Here is a 10,958-nt window from a genome sequence, read left to right as displayed (position 1 = left end):
GCTTAGTAAGAGTGGAGAAAGGATTAGATACTCACATGAATAAGAATAGCATCTGCATTTAGAGTAGCTGGGGTGAGCCTGGCGAGGGTGGGGAGGCAGAAGAGCAGAGCCAGGTGCTGTCAGGAAGAAATGGGCTTCTCCTACGGCTTCTGGCATGTTTGTGAGGTCCAGGAGAGGGGACAGGATGTGCCACCTGTGCTGGCTGCACAAGATGGGCAATGCCAGATGGGGTATTCGCTTGCAGCAGAAGAGCTGTTTTGCAAACTGGTCCAGAATGTGCACTTTCTGATGTGAGATGGTCTGGACAGGTGTCTGTGCCACAGGAAGAGTTGTGCTGCACAACTTAGATCCACATGTAAAAGCCAACCCTCAATCTCCAGTATGACCCTGTTTCAGTAAAAAAGCACAAAAGAGAATTTGTTTAACAGTGTCTTTTCTTCTTCCTACCACACCTCAACCAAAAATTTAACCTCAAGGTTTAATTTCATGCACAAAATTATATCACTAACGGAGATCACGGGAAGCAAACTCACCCTGTGACATCTTTCAAAAGCTTCTTTGTTTCTTGCAAGAGGTTAACCACCACTTCTTGTGACAGGAAAGTTTTCCCATGTGTGTCAAGGGTAGGTTTGTACATTGCCTTAGACCCTCTTTGAGGTCTTGAATACTGGAACAGAAATATTCCCAAAGAGGATTTCACTGGAAATTTTTCATACTCAAATTCAACAACAATTTTGGATATTTTAGTTGTTAACTTAAGAAACACTGTGTGTGTGGTTGGCTCAGGGACATGGGGTGGCCCAAGGTCTGGCACAGCTTCACAATTGCTCTCTCTTGGTTTTTTTTGGCAGTAAGGAGGTGTTTGTCTGCATAGGTCTTCATGAAGGTGACTCGACCTGGAGAAGGAGCCATTCACTCTGGCCCTGGGGGACGTGTGAGAAGTTGGTTCCTTCCAATGTTGTGTTTGACCCAGGAGAGTGGATTCGTCTCACCAGGAATCTCTATAACTGGACTGAAGACTATGGCAGGTATGAGGCAGAGGAGATCTTGCTCCTTCCTCTCATCATTCTTCTGCCAGCAGCACTGTCACATCCTCTGCAGTGCTGCAGGAATTAACATGAGCCAGGATCATGATGGTTTGTGTTTTAGTAGATATAAGGAAGAAATTCTTCCCTGTGAGGGTGGTGAGGCCCTGGCACAGGTTGCCCAGAGAAGCTGTGGCTGCCCTATCCCTGGAAGTGGCCAAGGCCAGGGGCTTGGATGGGGCTTGGAGCAACTTGGTCTAGTGGAAGGTGTCCCTGCCCATGGCAGGGGGTTGGAACTGGATGGTCTTTAAGGTCCCTTCCAACCCAAACCATTCTATGATCTATGACTTTTATTAGTGTGAAATATAGCGAGGACATTTCTAGTCAAGTATCAGCTCCAGTTCTGGCCTTAAAACTTGAACAGGAGCTAAAATCATTGAGGACTTGAGACATCCAAAGGTTTAAATGTCGTAGACTGACCTACCATGGTAAAAAAAATAAAATCTCTCACTTCAGGAACTGGGATGCTGTGAAGCACCTGATTTGCCAGAGGCTCCTTTTGTGGAGAGAGTGGAATAAGATTTATGAATGACAGAGGGTCAGCTGAATTCCCTGCTGTCAGAGCCATAGCCTTCATGATGGGTTTTCTTCTGCTTGGGAAGTCTGTAGCTGCCTGGGTTAGAAGGGCTGTGGTGGGTGAAGCAAAGTGACATGGATCTGACGGCTGAATTTTATCCTCATTCCCATTTAGTTTCAGTCCCTCTTCCTGGGAAGCTGTTGCCAACGAGGAGATGTGGCAAGCCAGGTAATTCTCCATTGCTCCCTCCCAACAGCCAGTGGGCAATGCCAGCTCACCGGTGTGGAAACACACACCAAAGCGGGCAGCTTGATGGGGCATGGCCTTATTGGATCCACGTGTGCCAAGCTTTGGAAGGAAAAGCCTGGCAGGATGAGGTGAAGCGTGCAAGGACTCCAGCAAAGCCTTCAGGAGAAGGAGAGTGCTCGATTTGTTCCCCTAAAGGTTCTGCTCAAAGTATTTCAAAGGAGCAGAAAGCAGTTGGGGCTCGGGGTGAGAAAATACATCATGGATAGAAATTTGTGTCACTGTTGACTCAAATGGAGGTGCTGTTTCTGTCCCATACATGGATAGCCGTGCTAAAAATGTGAGCTAAAAATGTGATGTGAGCTGGTTGCATTAAGCAGTTACTACATGGAAGTTTTTCTTGTTTTCCCAGGATGAAAACAGCTTTCTTTATATTCGACCTTGCGGAGAGTGCCAGTGCGACTGCAGAAATGAAATCACAACTTTACACATTTGCATACAGCGTAAGTCATCTGTTTGGGTTAGGAACGCTCCCTGCAGCCTCCATCATTTATTTTTTTCCCTTTTCTTTTACGTTTCTTGACTCCACGGAAACGTGTTTCCATACAGGCCCTGTAATCTGCATCCCCCTTGTTTATCCAAACTGGGAGCACAGCCGATTCAAAGAGATTTGCTCGGGGATTTTATCCATTCCTACTTGCCCCCTCGGTCACAGAGGATGCCAAAAGCTAACCAGTCAACACCCTGCTTTTGCTATAATTATGTTGTCTGTGCTGGGCTCCAAACCCATGCCAAGAGATTGCTTGTCCTGAAGTTCCCCCTATGCACTTGTCCCCTCTGTCATTACACAGTCGTGCGTCTGAGCCAGCAAGTATAAAATCCGACAGTCTTCTCAGTGCAAATTAATTCTGCTGCATTTCACACCAAAGAATAACACCCATAAGCTGGTGTAGGTATCTCTGGAAATACTGGACTGCCTGAGATGCCAACAGATGCACGAAGTGATCAGTGTGTGTCAGCAGAGAGGAGCAGCATTTCACACCCCAGCAGAGAGTCAACAAATAGTTTCCTTAATTCTTACCCGTTTTGCTGTGATTTTTTTGCTGTTCTGCAAAGTTCTCAGGCACGTGCCTGCTGTTGAGCTTATGAATATTCCCTCTCAAGTCAACAGACTCCTTAAGTCCTGTGGAAGACATCCTGATCTCCTGAAATATTGGATAAAAGTCTTCCAGGCGCGGCGGTTAAACCTCTTTTTTTTCCCCAGCTTGGTGTAACACCTCTCTGGGGGGAAGCACATAATGTGCCGTGGGGTTATCACCATCATCTGTAATGTTTCTAAACAAACAGCTGCTGTCGGAAGGGAAACGCTTCAGCTCCCCTTGGGTTTCTGATTCATGCTGCTGTTGAATGGCAAACACAGAGTGAATTACAGAAATACTCCGACTCTGGACTTGGACGATTCTAAATAGCATCTGTTCCTTCACGGGCAGTTTTGAAACACTGTTAAGAGCTGTTGGTCCCCTTAGTTCAATTAATTTGCCTCCCCCCCCTTTCTTTTTTTTTTTTGTTTTGTTCCTGTAACAGTCATACAAAGAAATTGTCAACTCTCATCCCAATCACCCGGTGAACTGGCACAAAAACTACGCCATCGCCTGCGAGAGGATGTTGCGTCTCCGTCGGGGGGACGTGGATCCCGAAACGTTGCTCTCTGAAACTGTGAAACATTTCCTGCTGTACACCGAGAAAGCAGAGGATGATCCCCAGCGCCAGGACATCCTGCAGGCTGTGAAGCACCTGGAAAAAGAGCTGCAGGGGCTGAGGAAAAGGAAAGCAGACCTGAGGCGGGGAGCTGGGTAGCGCCCGGTCCCCCGCCCGCCTGCTGGAGGGCTGGAAGTTTGAAGTCAAGGCTTAACATCTGAGTTAGTCCTTGACAAGGTGAGAATGTTTTTAAAAGGTGACAGAACTGGCAGCAGAGAGGAAATCAAGTGTGCAGGAACATGCTGATGTTTGGTCTTTGATTGCTGTTGCGAAATGAACTTTGGGGGTTCAGGGGGGAGGCTCATCACTAAAAAAAAAAATGGGTTTCAAAAAGGAAAATTTTTCTTCTTAAAGGAACCTGTGATTCTGTTATACTATGAACATTTATCTTTTTTTTAATGAGTGCAGCATCCTTTATAGATGTAAAAATGTATTTAGCGTTTAATTGTTTCCTCTGTTACTGAGCCAAGAGGTTTTCTACAGCCATTTTTCATTTGCTGTTCTGTGTCTGTGTGTTTTTATGGTCACGGGACAGCGTGGTTAGGTGGGTTTCCCTCAGGACAAGGATATGGGATGGTGCCCTCATGGGAGCCTATTTTGAATGTACTCTGTGCCCTGGCTGTGCTTGTGCCCAAGGGCACTTCAGAATCATAATCAGAGAATCAGAGAATATTTTGGGTTGGAAGGGAACTTAAGTACTATTTTGTTCCACCCCCCTGCCATGGCCAGGGATGCCTTCCGCTATCCAAGGTTGCTCCAAGCCCTGTCCAACCTGGCCTGGAACACTTCCAGGGATGGGGCAGCCACAGCTTCTCTGGGCAACCTGTGCCAGGGCCTCACCGCCCTCACAGCCAAGAATTTCTTCCCAATATCCCACCTAACCCTGCCCTCTATCAGTTTGACGCCAAACCCCCTTGTCCTGTCACTCCATGCCTGTGTAGACAGTCCCTCTCCAGCTCTCTTGGAGCCCCTTTAGGTACTGGTACCCCCTTTTAGGTACCCCTTGCTTTGCAGGGATGTTTTTTTCATTACATTACATTTTTTGGGATAGACCTTATTGCTCTAGTTTTCCAACAGCGAGCAAGCAACTCGTGTATTTTCTCTTGCAGAGCACTGTGACTCTGCAGGCAGCAGTTTGGCACCTCCTGCACTGCCTCCACCTGGGGTGGAGGGTCTGTGGTCCTGAGGCCTCACAAGGGAACACAAGAGCAGCTCCCATGGGACACTGCTCTCCCTGTGGTTCATGGCATCTGTCCTGTGGCCTCTATTTCTGTGTGAGCCCATAATGCTCATCTACTCTGCCACATCCTCATGGGTACTGGGGATTCCAGAACTGCAGTTTTAGAAATATCAGGGGCTTTAACCAAAAGAACAGGTGCAAATCCATCCTGCTTTTCAGTCCACCCCAAAAACCAAGGGGCTTGGTTAACAAGAGCTCAGCTACTTGTTTAAAAAAAAAAAAAAAAGATATAAAATAGCATGTTTTTCAAAATGTTTTCAGTTAATCTGTATTTCAAATGCTTAAGGCAGACCCAAAAGTCTGGTGGTGTCACTGAGAGCTGTGTTCATCTGAATTGCCATGCTTTGTTCTGTGGTTCTGTGAGGTCTCAGCCCAGTGTTTTGCAGGAGAGAAATTGCTGCCAGGCCAGGTTTCATTTGGACTAGTAAAATTTTCAGAGGAGAAAGAAGTAAGTCTGTAAAGTTCATGTTGTCAAATGGCACCTCTGGAAGCTTCCCCGAGGCTTGGAGGAGCAGACTGAGATGTGAGCAGGAGTGAGGGGTGTTGCAGGTGGATGCTGTGTTGGTCTGTAGTTTTGAGGTGTGTGTAGGGACATGTGGCCCCTCTTCCTAATAGATCTTTTTAAAAGTGGACTACTTCTCTTTTTTTCTCCAAGTGCTAATTTTCCTAACTTTTCATTGGATGCTTCCTGTGTAAAGATCAAGCTGATATCTAAGAATCTCTTAACTCCAGTTGCCCAACAACATCCTTTATTTTTCACCCTCTCACTCTGATTTATTTTTTGTAGTGTGACTTCCATAGCTATTCCCCCTGTCACTGCTATAAACCATTCCTGTACAAACAGCAGATGAGAAATGAGCAATGAAAAGGAGGAAAACTGCAGCTGCTGGGCTGCAAAGCCACAAAGCAGAGGGGTGAGAAGGAAGAGGAGCAGTTCAGGGGTGTCATTTTAACTCTTTGTGTTGTAATTTACTACATTTCAGGTCGGCCGTGCCTCACTTAAATCTCTTCCTTCTTCTCAATCCCTGCAGAAGTGTTTGTACAGAGCAGGGGAATATCATACATTCCTCTGTGCAGCTTTCTCAGGGCTGGCTTTCTTCTCCCTTCTCCAAACCAGTCCTTCAGCCTGGCAGAAAAGCATTAGGAATCCAATTTTTGAATGCTTTTGTTACCTGCATTATTGAAAATCCATTCAAGCAAATATACTGAGCCGAGGGTTTTCTTTATCTTGATTAGATGCCCCTCCTTAGCCTCATAGTCTTGAAATAATTGGAAGCTTTTGTGGATTCCACTATCTGCTCTGGAGAAAAGAGGGGCTGTATCCCAGCCTGCAGCCTGCACTGACTAGTGTATCATCCTATATTGCAATAAACAGGGATGGAAACTACAACAAGAACTTTCCCAGTGGCAAAAGCCTTCCCAGGTGTGAAGAGCAGTAGAAAGGGGATGCCTTTTTAGGGAGCAAAGCACAATCATGGTTTTGACCTGTACTGTGTCCATGTGAATCCTGTGCACACGTGATGGAGGTGTCTGTGCTGGGTGTTCAGCTCAGAGATATCCCACAAAGGGGAAAATGTTTAACAGTGATGGAACTTCCGAAATTCCTCCCCCCTGAACCTGTTCAAATGAGATTTGCTGGTGCTTGCGGACGAAGCCGTTGCGTGGATGTTGCTGAGCCTGTTGGCTAAAAGGCAGAGGGATGCTGGCAGAGTTTAATTTTTATCAGCTCCTCTTAGGTGGCACCCTGAAGTTTATCAAACAAGCAAAGCTGATTTGCTCTTCGTTAGTCTCAGTTGCATGAATCGGTTGCCAAGTAAACAGGATTTTGCATTTTCCTAATTACTTTCATATTTGTGTTTTACCTCTATTTGTTCTCTTGCAAAACCGGTCCTAATAATTAGTCAGTCTCCTGCTGCCTAGACCTTAAAAAAAAAAAAAAAAAAAGGGGTGGGGGGAGAGGGGAAAAAAAGACTTCTGAAGGGTTTTTTCTCCCTTATAAATTCATTTTTGTTACAAGCATCTTTTATACATATTACTAAAGGGAGCGCACTAAGAAATGCAAATAATAGTTCTTTATTTTATTATGACAGTTAATTAATAGCAACCTGTTTTAATGAATAAAGTCACTCAGAGTCCTTCAGCACTTCCTAAGTAGAGGCCAGAATCTGTAGGGATTCTTTTTTCCCCCCCATTGTATAGCTCCAAGACTCCGAACACTATATAGGGCCTGTATAGAAATGCTCGCTAATGAAGAGGGAGGGCGAGGAACTTGTCTGCATTCAAAGATCACTGGTGAGTCATTCAGCGAGAAAAGGCCCCTTGCTAGGAATAGTCACAGTTCCGCGGCATTGTGCTGGCAAAAGGGTTTGATCAAAGGTCTCCTGCCGAGCTTGCATGGTTTCCTTTCATACGACGACCATAATTAAAACCACTAATTCTCTTTTAAAATGCTGCAGGATGCCATGTAGGCATCTGTCTGGAGTGTCCTTTGTGCTGTCGGGAGCTGTTAAGGACCAGCGCCGAGGGCTTTTCAGCGACATGCCAGTCAGGAAGGTGATTCGACATAAGGGTGCCTCTGAAGGCTTGACAGGGCCTTGACTACACAATTCCAGCTGAATTTGCCCCTTGTCAGCTGCCAGTAAATAAATCTCAAAGAAGAAGAAGGGGTGGGGGGGTGGGGGGAGGCAAAGCTGAAGTTTCATTACCTGATCCCCAGGGCTTTGTTGGTTTTGGCATCGCCCAGGGGGAAGCCCTCGCCCCTCGGGGCCGGGGAGCTGGGGATGGCCATTGGAGACCCCGGCGCCCGGGCCGTTTGAAGACCGTCAATACTTGTAACAGTTCAGCTGTTAGGGAGACAAATAAATGGAAGAGCCCATTAATCCCCTTTGGGTACTCGGTGCCTTTTGCCCTTTTATCGCAGCCTTATTAGGTTCCTACTCATCTTGAACCAGGAGGGATGAATTGAAGTTGTTGAGCGCTAATTGGCAAAGACTTTTCATCGCGGGCCAAGAACTTTCGCTGACTTGAAAGTAACTTCGCCACGGGGAGGATCAGCAAATTTTTGCCTCGCCGTTTAAAACAAAACCCCCCAAATCTCGTTGGGATACGATGTGGTGTTTAAAAAAAAATTAGAAAAAAAACCCAACAACAACAAAAAAGAGGGAACTGCTGAATTATTGGGGTTGTCCTTCATGAGGATGTTGGCAACTTGTATTTGCACTTTAAAAGAGAGTCACAGAGCCAAGCATGGCACAGGATGATCCACCCCCAAATGCGGTTGAAATCCACGTGTCTTATGTGTGTGTTACTGAGACCTGCTCATGGAACAGGCTTCCCAAAAGGAGTCTGGGAGATGGTCTAGGAGGGGGCACCATCGTTCTTGACTGTTTGCAACTGCTCAAGGGTCAAGTAGAGCAATGCTGAGGTTTCCATGTGCCAGGGACAATTCTGTCTGCCTTAGAGTCCTTCCTGGTTTTGGTGATGGGATTTATGGATGAGAAGTATTTCAGTGTGGAGGCACTTGGATGATGTCATGTGAATTGTTTTTTAATGTTGATTTTGGTAAATGCTGCATTAATTTGAAGGTCCTTATTGCCCTCTCTCCCCATGTCCCCCATTGTGTATTTTAAATAAAGAATAAAACTTTTACCAGGTCATGGAAGCATCTTATACTTGATAAGTGACAATGCCACGGGCCACCTCCGCCTGGAAGACATCGAGTTGGGAATTTTAGAGCACAAAATCCCATTGATGTGCTCCCCAACCTCTGCATTCGGGGCACTCATGAAACAAGGTGCCCACATTAAGGACGGCATCTGCCACTGGGATGCCAATCTATGTACCCTGGCAAAGCCCACCCATTCCAGAGCCCTCACCATCTTTCCAGGGGCTTCCGGGGCTGGGAGCTTGTCGGGAGCAAACAGGCAGCTAAAGCTCCTGCACGGTGCAGTAGGGAATGGAGACATCATTGTCAGCACCCTCGGAAAGGCTGTTTGGTTTGGATCTTCCTGACAAAGCCACAGCGAGCACATGTGGTGTTGCCTCTGCCAGGTGTCTGGGACACCCTGCCTGGCTCCACGGCCACCAAGGGCTACAAAGCGAGGGTGGAGGGGTGCTGGTGGCACCATGTTGTCCCTTCTTTGGGAGCATTTAAGTTCTCTTGGACATTCTGGAGTTGTAACACATCGCTGCTGGTCAGGCACAGCAGCAGCTTGCTGAACTTTGGGGAAAAAATGTGAGAAAAGCATGGGTTTGGATGGGTTTGGGGGTCTTTTTTTTTTTTTTTGTCATGTCCTTTGATTTAGCAGTACAGCCACTTTAAAAAATGGCATCTGAAGAACTCTGCTGCTCATGAAGCCTCCCCAGGGAGGATCTGCTGCCTCTTTAGGCCAGAAGGACTTGCCTGCCCAAATCGCTGCCAATCTTTTTCCTAAAATTTATTATTTCTCCCTTGCTGCCTCTTGACACTTCCTGTTATATTCAAAGCTGACATTTCAATAAAAGCTTTTTCGAAACAGAGTGAAAACAAGGAATGAGTGTAAATTGGAATAACTTTATTCAGATGAGTGGAGCTGGGGGAATTTGTGCCGGTGGGGAGCTGGTTGGAGGTGGTGCTATCATTGACAACCTCTATCCATCTATCCATCCATCCATCCATCCATCCATCCATCCATCCATCCATCCATCCATCCATCCATCCATCCATCCATCCATCCATCCATCCACCCATCTCTCCCTCCATCCATCTATCCAGCCACCCTTCACAGCCTGCTTTAAACAAACTGGAGATTTGAACAAACCCAAGACAAACGTACTTGTTATGAGTGAATTTTATCAGTAAATCCTTGATGGTCAAACTACAGCAAATCCAGGGTTTGATGGTGAGTGAGGAATAGCCACAGTGGCCTTGAGGAAGATGAAGGTCAGCCTGGATACTTGGTGTGCCTGAGGGTTGTCGTTGCTGGAGTAAGAGAAGTTCTCTGTAAGTGATGATTTCCTGCCTGCATTTGGGAAAGAAAATGTGAGAATTTACCACTTGATTACAAGCTGTGGTTTGGCATCGAGAAAATGGGATTTTTTTTTTTTTAGAAATCCACAATCATAATTTTGATCTTTAAACTTAATTGAACTAATTCAATTAGACCGTGCCAGTCTTGCATTTGATTGAAGACTGCGGTTTGGTTTTGCTGGAAGGGAAGAGAGAACCATGAATAATTCTGACTAGATATGAAAGAGGATTTTTCTCTCTTGTGGGGGCCCAGGAGGGAGGTCGGAGCCTCCTTTGGCATGTTGTATCCCACTGCTCCGAAGTGCTAATGTATGTTTTGCACAACTTACGCTGATATTTGATCAATACACCCCATCACACATCACATCAACTCTCCTCCAGAGAGGAGACCTACAGAGACCTATTTTTTGTCACGTGAAAATCGGAATCCAGGACATGACATGGGGAGGATTCAGCTTCTTCACTGGCTGTTTTATTTAGGACCATTTGGGCAGCTGTCACCTTCAAATAATTACAGAAAACACAAGAAATGTGGGCAATATGGGCCAGGTGTTTTGTCCTTGATTTCTGAAGGCAGTGTCCTATGGAGGTCCCCAGCAAATAGGTGACCTCGAATATCATTGAAAATATTGGGGTTTATTGTGCTTTTCAATTCAGTTGCATCATTTATAACATTTTAATTCTTCTCGTTGTCCATGGTGTTGAAAGCCACTAGTTTTAAGAAACCCTGGGGACCCCTAAATACCCTCTTTTTTTTTCTCTCTCCCAACCGGGATCTAGCTTTTTACCATTTCCTTAATGTTTGCAGCTAGAAATGCAGCTTAAGTGGCATTATGCTAAGTAATTATTCTTACAGGATGTGAAATGAAACAAATTTTGCACAGCATGAAATTATTCCTGCCATGTATGGCGTTTCGGTGGCAGATTTTTCCCGTTTGGACCATAAACAAGGCTCGGTGGCAACGGAACAACACGGGGCGGAGGGGGGGGGGGGGGGGGGGGAGGAGGAAAACGCTAACCTTCCATTCCAGACCACATCCCCAAATGTAAATAAGCACCAAAGCATGTTGCTACATATTTTTGCAGAAATAATTACAAACAGCA

The 10,958-nt window shown here is 45.9% G+C and overlaps 1 protein-coding gene across 1 annotated transcript; it reads left to right on the top strand.

Annotated features, from left to right (window-relative positions):
• Window positions 1-857: 857 nt before the first annotated feature.
• Window positions 858-8,494, top strand: LOC135408865 (protein O-mannosyl-transferase TMEM260-like). Its single transcript, XM_064643816.1, has 4 exons — window positions 858-1,028; window positions 1,777-1,830; window positions 2,261-2,351; window positions 3,433-8,494. Exons 2-4 carry the CDS (start codon window positions 1,817-1,819, stop codon window positions 3,703-3,705), a joined length of 378 nt encoding a protein of 125 aa, XP_064499886.1. The 5' UTR covers window positions 858-1,028; window positions 1,777-1,816; the 3' UTR covers window positions 3,706-8,494.
• The last annotated feature ends 2,464 nt before the right edge of the window (window positions 8,495-10,958 follow it).

Source organism: Pseudopipra pipra, unplaced genomic scaffold, assembly GCF_036250125.1.
Source record: "Pseudopipra pipra isolate bDixPip1 unplaced genomic scaffold, bDixPip1.hap1 HAP1_SCAFFOLD_695, whole genome shotgun sequence".
Lineage (NCBI taxonomy): Eukaryota > Metazoa > Chordata > Aves > Passeriformes > Pipridae > Pseudopipra > Pseudopipra pipra.
The sequence above is the reverse complement of the archived record's forward strand: the minus strand, read 5'-3'. Positions and strand labels throughout refer to the sequence as shown.